Raw genomic sequence first — 12,349 nt, 5'->3', positions numbered from 1 at the left:
GATGGCGGTTTCGATTTTTTTTTTTTTTTTTGGTACATTAAAGGGAGCCAAGGCTCAAGACAATCTACCATAAGCAATACCAACAATATCATGATTAATTAAACTAACCAAACCAGGAGGAGGCACAGAGAGTGTATGACAACCAAGAGGAAGAGATGCAGCCCACGTGGTATTCCGATGGCCGAAATTTCATTAATTCGCCAAACGAATTTTACTGTTACACAAATAATAATTCAAGGATTTTTTATGTTTCAAATTAAATTTTAGGCTCCACAATGTGATTGTGGCTATAATTTAGGTATGACGGGTGAAAGAAAATGAGTGTGTAATTGATCTAATTTTTCAAATTGAAGTCTTTAATAAAATAAATTTAAAAATCGATGTGTTTAATATGTGTAATTTCATAAGTTAAAATATTTAATTAGTCAAAGTAAAAGTCGACGGTGCCGTAAGATTAAAATAATAAAGTTCAAGGGTAAATTTCTATGTTCAACCTTTTTTATTTATTAGGAGGCTCAACGAGCAAAAAGAATATCTTAAACTACACAATACAGCTAACTCTCTGATGATTCACTCATCAAATAAGTAAAAAATCTTATAGCTCGAATCTGAGAACTTTCACTCCCGTCTATATAAATAAAAAAACCAACCAAACATATAGATTGGCTAGTAATATAAAATAAATATCTTTTATTACATTACACTTAAATTCCATTATGGTGTACCAAATATGGTGTTAGAGATTGGCCAGTGGATGGAAAGCTTTATGTATATATCCAAGCAATATATTTTTCAAAGAGACGATTAAGTAAATTTTGGCCAATTGGATAATGATAGATCGGGCCATTGAACCTGACTTTTTCCTTAATTTTTCCATTAAAATATTATCTACGTAGAAATGTGAAATGAAAAATCTTAATATTTCTCTCTCTTCCTTTTCTCAAACTCTTTTTTCAAACCGCTTTTAGGCAGTTTCTGAAATAATTTTGGAACTGCCAATTCTGGTTTAATTTTGATTTCAAATTGAAATTAGTTAATTTATTTCAATTTTTAAAAATTCTTTTTTAGATTTTTAGCTTGAATTATTATTATTACTATTGAAAAAAAATAAATCAATTTTAAAAAAATTAAAAATTTATTTTAAAAAATATAATAAAAAAAAATAGTTGGAAGTGTCTTTAAGATCGTATTTTTCACGATTTCAAACCGGAACCTCCAATTTTAAATTAAGACCATTGGTTCCGGTTTTAAAAAATGAAGAACCGAAATCAAATCTTAAAATACACGGTTTCAATTACTGTTTGAAATCAGAAACTGTTGATCACTGTTTATTGCCTGTTTTAATTCATAAACATTTATCTGTTACAACATTAAAATTCTAAGGCCTCAAAATCATTGGATCTAATGGAAAATACAACAAAAAAAAAAAAAAAAAAAAAAAAAACCTATGTCAAATAATTGCAACTTCCCTTAGTTTCTTTTTAGCCACGATTTTTTCTTTTTTCTTTTTTTCTCGACTGGCCTGGTCGTTTTCTGGATTTGCTATTGAATGTATATTTATGAGTTTTGATGTAACGAGTTTTGATATTTTATTTTACTTTAATAGAAGGTTACTACTTTCATTATGAAATTTAATTTTCTATCTTTTGATTTTACTTTATTTAGTTGATTAATAAATAAAAAAAAAAAAAAAACTTTCTTTTTGGACCGAGCGATCATTTAGTTGGACGAACATTAAATTTAGAAATTATATAATTGGTTCTCTAAAATAAATAGACGAAGTAATGAATTTGATAATAATTTAGAGACTAAAAAGTACTTCACCCTCTAAAAATTATTTTTTTTATTAGATTAGTGTATGGAACTAAATATGCAACAAGAAATTTCCAATAAATATTTTCTCTTTTTATCTACTGAGCTGTGAACTACTTATTGAGCAAGGAATTGCTTATTTTTCCTTCTATATAAACAGCTCTTGATTTTATGAGTTAAGCATATTGAAGAGAGGCTCTTCTTATTCTCTCCTTCTTGTATATCTCTCTAGAGTTTGTGCAGTTACAACAATGGCTCTACAAGCTGTTCTGTCATTTCCTCTTGCTACATCAACCCAGTTTTCTATTAATTCGCATAAAAAGGTCCCATATGCAAATGTTTTTAGGTCTATTCGGTGTGTCTCTGCTAACGTTGCTGCCACTGACGGGCTAGTAACAAGTAGGCGCTCTGCAAATTATGAGTCTACTGTTTGGGACTATGATCTTCTTCAGTCACTTCCCAGTAAACACTCTGTATGTTACTTCATCTTCCTTTGGTTTAATATATTTAAATATTATCTTATACATAAATCATATATCTACTTACTATCAGCTATGTGTGACTGTTCGTTCCAAATGTTATTTATAAAAACTCTAAGGTGAGAGGACTCAAAACTCGATACCTCTCACTCATCTCATAAGTTACAAGATCAACCGGACTACATATGATCTGACATCTACAGATTACAGCCAAAGTGAATATGGGGACACTTGCACATATTCCAGATTGTGCAAATAACAGATGAATATCTGAATTCTCACATACTTGGCTAACCAGCCAAAGTGAAGATCTGACATCTACAGATTATAAAGTAAATTGCATGGATTGACATGCTTTATAATAATAATTTATTAAAGATTATAGCCAAGGTATTCTGCTTTATAATAACATCTACATATCATCGATGCATAAAGTTAAAAGATAAAAGATAAAGAGTTGATATATTATCATTAAATTTTAATTGGCTGTATTGAATAAAGAACAATATAATAATTGAGAGCAAAATGTATCATTTACAAAATATCAAAACAAATTGTTTCAACAATTTAGCACAACAACTTGAATGTTTTTGTGATTAACACTTTGGTGTTCATCATTTCATAGGTTGAATACTCACAATATTTGCATTTTTGCAGGAAGAGAAACCTACCAAGCAGGTTGAGAAACTGAAAAATGAAGTGAAGAGTCTTATTAATAGAGAGATGGAGCCATTAGCCAAGCTTGAGCTCATTGATGAAGTTCAAAGGCTAGGCTTGAAGTACCAATTTGAGTTGGAGATTAAGGATGCACTTAATGCTGTCTATTCAAATACTAATAATGGTTGGCCATACGATGATGATCTTTATGCTACTGCACTTCGTTTTAGGTTATTTAGACAGCATGGGTATCATGCATCCGAAGGTACCACCAATTCAATTATTTGTCATTTATATACTTACCACATTTTCTAATTTTGTTTGTAGTCTACAGATAACAGGATGCTAAACTGACAAACCTTTTTCTTTCCCATAAATTGGTAAAAATCGAATAGATCAACGAATATCGAACCACTAATAAGGCTCTATTTGGCAACAACTTTTGAGGGAGGGCTTAGAGTTTTTAACTACGTCAAAATACTGTGTTTGTAAATTGTCATTAGGTAGTATATAAAATAGCTATTAGTGGATAAGGTGACACTTTTATTAAAATGTTAATCCATCTAACCTTTAGCGTTTCCATTTTTTAATTGAAATTTTTTTGACAATTATGTCCTTAATTAACTTATATTATCCTTAATTAATTTATATTAACATTAGTTTAAAGTCTTTCTTTCCAACGGTTACTATGGTACTGCAAGTCTACAATTAAGTTAAAAAATTACATTTATTTTACTTAAAAATTTAAACCAAATAATTTAATAATGAATTAATAGAGGAAATTGTATTATCATTTTAGAAATGATAATGATTTCAATTTATATAATTGGACTACTCACTATAAATTGACATTTTTTTGATAGAAAAATAATAACACATTATATAAATTCTCTATTTTTTTATAATGAGTTCACTTATATAGTCATAAGTTAAAATTCTCACTTAATATTTAAATGTCCTTTTGTTATTTTAAATTCAATAGCTATTTTTACTGAAAATTTTACTCTAGATAGTTGTATAAACAGCTAATAACTATTAAAACAGCTAGTATTGTCGAAGAGACTCTAATTCTAGTGATGCTAATAATAACCATTAGAAACCTTCTGCTTGTTTGAATAGTGTTAATTTGTTTTATGTTTTAATCTTTTACCATTATATAAATTATTTAATGCAAAAATGAACGAAATGGATACTAAGGGTTTGTTCAGTTGTAGAAAGCTGGACTAATTTTCTAGAACAATTTTTCAAGAAAATTGAAAAACTGAGTTTTGTGTTTAAATTAATCTGTTTTCTAACTGGAAAACAATTTTAAGTTATTTTTCAAAGTTTTCCTTTATAACAAAAGACATTTCCAACTGTTTTCTACATTTAAACAATGATATTTTCATAATTAAAATTATAATATTTGTAAATAATTTTTTCTACAAAATATTTTCATTTGAAAAGATTAAAATATTTAAATAAAATAAAAATTTAAATTATGCTTTAATAAATAATTAATTTTATTATTACAAATACATTATATCCTTTATTTTTTTAAAAAAATTACAAAATGATAGAAAATGATATTATTATTATAAATAATCAATAATAAAAATTCAAAAACTTTTATATAAAAAATTTCTAAATTTGTTTTATATTATGAAAGTTATGAATAATGTTTGTGAAGTTAAATTAAAATATGAATTTTTATTGTTATCAAGTGAACATATTTTCCTAACATTCTCATTTTTATTTAATTTTATTTGGGTAGATGTATTTGAGAGGTTCAAAGATGAGAAAGGTGAATTCAAGGCATCACTTTGTGAGGATGTGAAAGGAATGTTGAGTATGTACGAGGCTTCTTTCTTAGGGTTTGAAGGTGAAAGTAACATAGATGAGGCCAAGATCTTTAGTACCAAAAGTTTGATGGCTCTGAAAACATCTACATCTGGAAGTTTTGGCAGGAAAATAGAGCATGCTTTGGATATGCTGTTTTGAGGTGCCCACTCAGTGGGACTCACAAATTATTTGTTGGTGGTGGCGGTGCCTACCCACACCCACATAGTTGAAAAAGAAAAGAAGAAAAATTCTTTGGTAAGTGATACGTTGGTAGGTGGACGCGTTAATCACGCATCCACCTCTCCTAATCACGCGTCCACCTCTCCTATAAATAGGAGATGGCTCATCCATCTCAAGACACACAACCGAGCGACAGAGAGAGTTTTTGAGAGTTTCCGTTTTAGAATTGGGTTTTAAAACTCGGGTAGAAAGAATAGTGAGGATAATTTGGGAAACACTTTTTGAGTGCCATTATTTTGTATTACTCTCTTGGTAAGCCTACTATTTTTTAATAGTGGAAGAATTATTCGGTTTTTTGTCCCGTGGACGTAGCCCTAACAGTTAAAGGGTGAACCACGTAAATATCTGTGTCATATTTATTTTTCCGCTGTGTTATTATTCTCGTAATTTTATTGCCGGGACCTAACAAGTGGTATCAGAGCCGAAGGTTTACCGGATCCGTGGATATATTTTGAAAATAAATATAACACGACGAAGAGAAAATTACGCCGAGCCCATTGGTGCAGTCCGTTCGAGAAGACGTTGCAGAATCGACTTAGTGATGAATAGTAAAATAGTAACTCAAGGTTGATGGTGAACAGTACTATTGGCGTTACTGTTGCTGAGTCCGTCTCTCAGAAGCCCAGCATTATTCACGCATAGTACTATTCATGTGTACAGTTACTATTCACGCATACAGGTACTGTTTACGTATACTATTATTATTCAGTCATACGGTCACTATTCACGTATACTACTATTCACGTATACGGTTTCTGTTGGTGTTACTATTCTGCACAAGTCAAAAATGGACGACAGAATAACAGGCACAATGGTTAGACTCAACTCATCAAACTATGCAGTATGGAAGATATTAATGGAAGATCTTCTATGCTGTAAAGATCTTTTTGAAACGATTGAGTTGAAAGGAGTCAGGCCAGCTTCAATAAATGAAAGCGATTGGAAGTCAATTAACAGAAAAGCAGTCGCAACTATTAGGCAGTCTGTTGAAATGAGCGTCATAAATCATATCACTCATGAGAAAGATGCCTATTCAATTTGGAAGAAGTTGGAGGACATGTACGAGCTGAAGAATGCCCAGAACAAAGCTTTTTTAATTAAAAAGCTTATAAATCTAAAGTACAGAGATGGCGAAAGTGCTTCAGATCACTTGGGCAAATTTCAAGAAATAGTGAACCAACTGACGACGTCAAAGATAGTGTTTGACGACTAGGTGCAAGCACTATTCTTATTGAGTTCCTTGCCGGACAGTTGGGAGACGCTAACTGTTACGCTCAGTAATGTGTCGGAGGGGAATCTGACCTTAACCACAGTTAAGGAAAGCATTCTAAATGAAGAAACCAGACATAAGGAGAATGCTACGAGTAGCAACTCAGATGCACTTGTCACAGTTACAGAAAGGAGGGGGAGAAACAGAACAAGATACCCCCAAAATCCAGACAAACGTGACCATTCACGAAGAAGATCCAAGTCAAGAAAAGGAGTCACTTGTTATCATTGTGGCAAGCCCGGGCACATCCAAAGGCACTGCAGAAAGTGGAAAAAGGAACGAGCCAAAGAAAATAATGAGGAAAAAGATGATACGGAGGTAGCTTCAGTAGCTATTGATGCTGACGCACTTGGTGATGGTAGTGCGCTGATTTCTCATGCTGGTCTTAGTGAGTGTTCCACTAGTCAACAATCTCTTTGGATTATTGACTCTGCATGTTCTTATCATATTTCTTCAAAGAAGGAATATTTTTCATCACTTACCCTCGGAGATTACGGCCATGTCAAGACTTTGAATGGCACATATGTGGAAAATTGCGGCATTGGAACAATATGCATCAAAACCAATGCTGGTTATGATCTCTGGTTGGAAGATGTGAGATACACTCCTACGGCAAACTTCAATCTCATCTCAGTTCATTGTCTTGATGAATTGGGCTATGCAAATCTGTTTGTTAACAGAACGTGGAAGCTTTCCAAAGGTAACTTGGTGTTCAGTAGAGGAAGAAAATTCAACACCCTCTACTACACCCAGGCCAAAGTTTGCACAGGAGTAGTGAATGCAGTTGAAGATTCATCTGCTGAGTTATGGCACAAACGACTTGGGCATTTGAGTGAGAAAGGAATGGAGACTCTCACTAAGAAGAAAATGCTATCTTTGAAAGGTTTGCCTCTGAAAATATGCACTGATTGTTTGTCTGGTAAACAACATAGAGTTTCCTTTCAAAGATCTCCTTCTCCATCTAGAAAACCTGGTATTCTAGAATTGGTACACACTGATGTTTGCTCAATGGGTGACAAATCCTTGAGTGGTTGCTCATATTATGTTAGCTTTATTGATGATCATTCTAGAAAAGTGTGGGCTTTTCCAATAAAGTCAAAAGACCAGGTGTTGGATATGTTTAAAGTCTTCCATGTCAGTGTTGAAAGACAAACGGGAAGAAAGCTAAAATGTGTTAGAGCTGATAATGGTGGTGAGTACAGAGGTCCATTTGAGAAGTATTGCTCAGAACACGGTATCAGACTTTAGAAGACAGTTCCCAAAACTCCACAGCAGAATGGAGTTGCAGAGAGAATGAATAGAACCATTGTTGAAAGGGTTAGATGTATGCTCTCTCATGCTAAACTTCTAAAAACCTTTTGGGCTGAAGCAATGAATACTGCAGTTTACTTGATCAACCTTTCACCTTCAACCTCCCTCAATGGAGATGTACCAGAAAAGGTGTGGTCAAGGAAAAATGTTTCTTACGATCATCTTAGAATATTTAGCTGCAGGGCTTTTGTTCATATTCCAAAAGATGAAAGATCCAAGCTTGATTCGAAGTCAAAACTGTGTATCTTCTTGGGTTATGGAAATGATGATTTTGGGTACAGATTATGGGATCCAGTTGAAAAGAAGCTCATCAAAAGCAGAGATGTAGTATTCCTAGAAGACCAAACCATTGAAGACTTTGAGAAAAATGAAAAGCCAAAGTCTATCAATGAGTTTCCTGTTAGTCTTGATGCAGAACCTTGTGTAGAACCACAAAATGATGAAGAAGATGATGATGAACCTATTCAGAATGATGCTGAACCAGCTCCAATAGAAGAACTGCCTCAATTGAGAAGATCTGCGAGAGGCAGGATACCTTCCCAGAGATATTCTCCTAATGAGTATGACTTGTTGACTCAAGGGGGAAAACCAGAGAACTACCAGGAGGCAATGGAAGATTCTAAAAAGAATGAGTGGCTGAAAGCCATGCAAGATGAGATGGAGTCCTTGCATGAGAACCATACTTATGAGTTGGTGAAACTACCTCAAGGTAAGAAAGCACTGAAGAACAAATGGGTTTTCAGGTTGAAGACTAAACATAACAACTCACAGCCAAGGTACAAGGCGAGATTGGTTGTGAAGGGATTTGGTCAGAAGAAGGGAGTTGACTTTGAAGAAATTTTCTCACCCGTAGTCAAGATGTCTTCTATCAGAGTTGTGCTCGGATTAGCAGCTAGCTTGAATTTGGAGATCGAGCAACTTGATGTAAAGACCGCTTTCCTCCATGGTGACTTAGAGGAGGAAATTTATATGGAGCAGCCAGAAGGGTTCAGAGTCAAAGGCAAAGAACACTTGGTGTGCAAATTACAGAAAAGCTTGTATGGCCTCAAACAAGCTCCCAGACAATGGTACAAAAAGTTTGACTCTTTCATGGTGAATCACGGGTATGAGAAAACTACTTCTGATCATTGTGTATTTGTGAAAAAGTTCGTAGAAGGCGACTTTATTATTCTCTTATTATATGTGGATGATATGCTGATTGTGGGCCAAGATGCTAAGAAAATTGAGAGTTTGAAAAAGGAACTTGGAAAATCCTTTGCCATGAAGGATTTGGGATCGGCAAAACAGATACTCGGAATGAAGATCTCCAGAGACAGGAAAAAGAGAAAGTTGTGGCTGCTCAAGAAAAGTATATCGAGAAAGTTCTTAGCAGATTCAACATGAGCAATGCGAAACCAGTTAGTACTCCACTTGCAGGTTATTTCAAATTAAGTCTCAATCAATGTCCTTCAAGTGAGAAAGAAAAAGAAGAACTGAAGAAGATTCCTTATGCATCCGCCGTTGGCAGCTTGATGTACGCCATGGTATGCACAAGACCGGATATTGCTCATGCTGTTGGTTTTGTTAGCCGATTTCTTTCAAATCCAGGTAAAGAACACTGGAATGCGGTAAAGTGGATTCTCAGGTATCTTAAGGGCACTTCCAAAATGTGCTTATGTTTTGGTGATAATAGACCTGTGTTAGATGGTTACACAGATGCAGATATGGGTGGTGATGTTGATTCGCGCAAATCAACTTCTGGATATCTGATGACCTTTGCAGGAGCAGCAGTTTCTTAGCAATCAAAATTGCAAAAATGCGTTGCACTCTCATCCACTGAGGCGGAATATATCGCCATTACAGAAGCTAGCAAAGAACTCTTGTGGATGAAGAAATTCCTACAAGAATTGGGTGTAGAACAAGAGAAGTACATTCTGCTATGTGATAGTCAAAGCGCGATACATCTCAGCAAGAATTCGACCTTTCATTCAAGGTCAAAGCACATTGACGTAAGGTATCATTGGATACGTGATGCGCTAGAGATGAAGTTATTTCAAATTGAAAAGATTCACACTGATGATAATGGTGCTGATATGATGACTAAAGCTTTACCTACAGAGAAACTTGTCACTTGCAGAAAGATAGCCGGTATGGCTAATGTCCCCACTTGAGTGTGCAGGGGGAGATTTGTTGTGAGGTGCCCACTCAATGGGACCCACAAATTATTTGTTGGTGGTGGCGGTGCCTACCCACACCCACATAGTTGAAAAAGAAAAGAAGAAAAATTCTTTGGTAGGTGATACGTTGGTAGGTGGACGCGTTAATCACGCATCGACCTCTCCTAATCACGCGTCCACCTCTCCTATAAATAGGAGATGGCTCAGCCATCTTAAGACACACAACCGAGCGACAGAGAGAGTTTTTGAGAGTTTCCGTTTTAGAATTGGGTTCTAAAACTCGGGTAGAGAGAACAGTGAGGATAATTTGGGAAACACTTTTTGAGTGCCACTATTTTGTATTACTCTCTTGGTAAGCCTACTATTTTTTAATAGTGGAAGAATTATTCGGTTTTTTGTCCCGTGGACGTAGCCCTAACAGTTAAAGGGTGAACCACGTAAATATCTGTATCATATTTATTTTTCCGCTGTGTTATTATTCTCGTAAGTTTATTGCCGGGACCTAACATATGCCAATCCATTGGCGGCTGAATAGGATGGAGGCTAGATGGTTTATCGATGCATATGAACAAGAGCAACACATGAATCCTACTTTGCTTCAACTTGCTAAATTGGATTTCAACATGTTGCAATCTATTTATCAAAAAGAAGTTGGCAAATTGGCAAGGTATAATTTTTATTTTCAATCTTGTGTAGTTTAATAGTAGCACTTTGCTTTTCTTTTTTTTTAAGAAAGGTGATAAAAAATATTATAAAAAAGGTAAATTGAAAAATATTTAGCATATGGGGTTGGTTTTTATTGATTAGGAAAAAAATGGGGGTAAAATTGAATTAAAGAATAATGTTTTGGAATTAAAGAACATTTTGATGGATTGTGATAAATTGAAAAAAAAAAAAAAAAAAAAAAAAACAACCTTATCCACGTTAGACATGGCAAGTTGGCTGATTTGATCATAATCTACCGATATTCAAAATTATTTAATTAAGGTAGTGGTTGATAAAATCATTCAACACTTAATTAAAATTTTTAATATCTAATAGTCTTAAATTGTTCGATAACACTTATGAAAAATATCATTTCAACTGAAAATGATAATTTAATAATTCTAACACATGTAGGACGTTTTGTACACTGAGTTGCCCATTTTTATTCTAGAAAGGTTTAATTTAATTTATTTATTGTTTCACAAAATTCATTTGTTTTCCAATAGTATGATGATATTTAACCTGATGATGACATTTAGCCAAATTTTTGTGTGATTAATTTAATTAATACCATAAAATTTCAGGTGGTGGACTGTGGATTTGGGATTAAATAAAATAAACTTTTCTCGAGACAGGCTGATGGAGCACTACTTTTGGTTTTGTGGTATAGCTTTTGAGCCAAAATTTGAATCATTCAGAGAAATGGGAACAAAAATTATATGTTTCATTACATACATAGATGATGTCTATGATGTTTATGGTTCACTAGAAGAATTGGAACTTCTCACAGACTTTGTAGAGAGGTAACAGGTGTTTAACATCAAATTGCAAACATTTCTATTTGGGTCAAGTTTTTTGTCTTCTAATGTTCATTTTGTTGAAATTCTAGATGGGACATTACTGGGATTGACAAGCTTCCTGATATGATCAAAACAATCTTGCTGGCGATGTATAATACCACCAATGAAATTGGCTATTGGACTATGAAAGAGAAAGGCTTCAATATTATTCCATATTTAAGAAAAGAGGTTAAACATTGCGTTTAACATAGTTTTTAAATACCTATAAAGTTAACTTAAACATGTTTTTTTTTGTCCTTTTAATTGCAGTGGGCAAAACTCTGTAAGGTCTACCTTACAGAAGCAAAGTGGTACCATAAAGGATACAAGCCAAGATTTGAAGAGTATCTAGATAATGCAGTTATTTCAGTAGGAGCACCCCTCATGTTATTTTGTTTATATTTTCTTACTGCTGAGAAAATAACCATGGAGGCCTTGGACTACATTGACAAACTTCCGACTATCATGCATTGCTGTTCCTTAATTGTTCGTCTCACTAATGATTTGGGAACTTCATTGGTAAGAAATATGACCTCACTTATGATCTTACTTGTTGACAATTCATGCAATTTTGTTATTTGTTTAATGGTCAGTATGAATTGGCGAGAGGAGATAATCTGAAGGCAGTTCAATGTTATATGAACGAAAGAGGAGTTTCAGAAGAAGTTGGGCGCCAACATATCAATGATATAGTCCATAAAACATGGAAGACGATGAATGAGGCTATGGTTGGTGATTATCCCTTCTCAGAACCTTTTCTTAGTGCGAGTCCAAATCTCGCCAGAGCTTCTCAATTCTTTTACCATTATGGAGATGGGCATGGCGCCCCAGGCAGCACAACCAAGGGCCACCTTATGCCATTATTGTTGCAACCTATACCAGTTATAAGTCAAGATTAATTATTACAGTTTCTTAAGATAATATATAATGTAATACCCTAAATTTGAACTCATGTATTACTTCATCCTTATCATAATTTTCTCTTAATGTGTGGTTAATATAATCTTTGGAATAATAATTTTCATATTTTTCAACTATTTAATAACTGTTTAATTGACA

General features: G+C 33.8%; 1 protein-coding gene across 1 annotated transcript; it reads left to right on the top strand.

Moving 5' to 3' along the window:
* Positions 1-2,019: 2,019 nt before the first annotated feature.
* Positions 2,020-12,277, top strand: LOC149497505 (beta-bisabolene synthase-like). The gene is made up of 8 exons (XM_089719599.1): positions 2,020-2,285; positions 2,949-3,213; positions 4,702-4,914; positions 10,254-10,413; positions 11,036-11,254; positions 11,341-11,479; positions 11,561-11,809; positions 11,884-12,277. Exons 1-8 carry the CDS (start codon positions 2,064-2,066, stop codon positions 12,187-12,189), a joined length of 1,773 nt encoding a protein of 590 aa, XP_089575725.1. The 5' UTR covers positions 2,020-2,063; the 3' UTR covers positions 12,190-12,277.
* The last annotated feature ends 72 nt before the right edge of the window (positions 12,278-12,349 follow it).

The sequence above is a fragment of the Jatropha curcas genome, chromosome 3 (genome assembly GCF_041381405.1).
Source record: "Jatropha curcas cultivar XTBG-Jc1 chromosome 3, XTBG_Jcur_1.0, whole genome shotgun sequence".
Lineage (NCBI taxonomy): Eukaryota > Viridiplantae > Streptophyta > Magnoliopsida > Malpighiales > Euphorbiaceae > Jatropha > Jatropha curcas.
The sequence above is the reverse complement of the archived record's forward strand: the minus strand, read 5'-3'. Positions and strand labels throughout refer to the sequence as shown.

What these genes read in the sequence shown, in the direction of transcription:
- LOC149497505 (XM_089719599.1), top strand. Translation starts at nt 2,064, where the DNA reads ATGGCTCTACAAGCTGTTCTGTCATTTCCTCTTGCTACATCAACCCAG. An exon ending in CACTTCCCAGTAAACACTCT is followed by an intron (nt 2,286 to 2,948) that starts GTATGTTACTTC and finishes GCATTTTTGCAG; the next exon opens with GAAGAGAAACCTACCAAGCA. An exon ending in ATGATTTGGGAACTTCATTG is followed by an intron (nt 11,810 to 11,883) that starts GTAAGAAATATG and finishes TTTAATGGTCAG; the next exon opens with TATGAATTGGCGAGAGGAGA.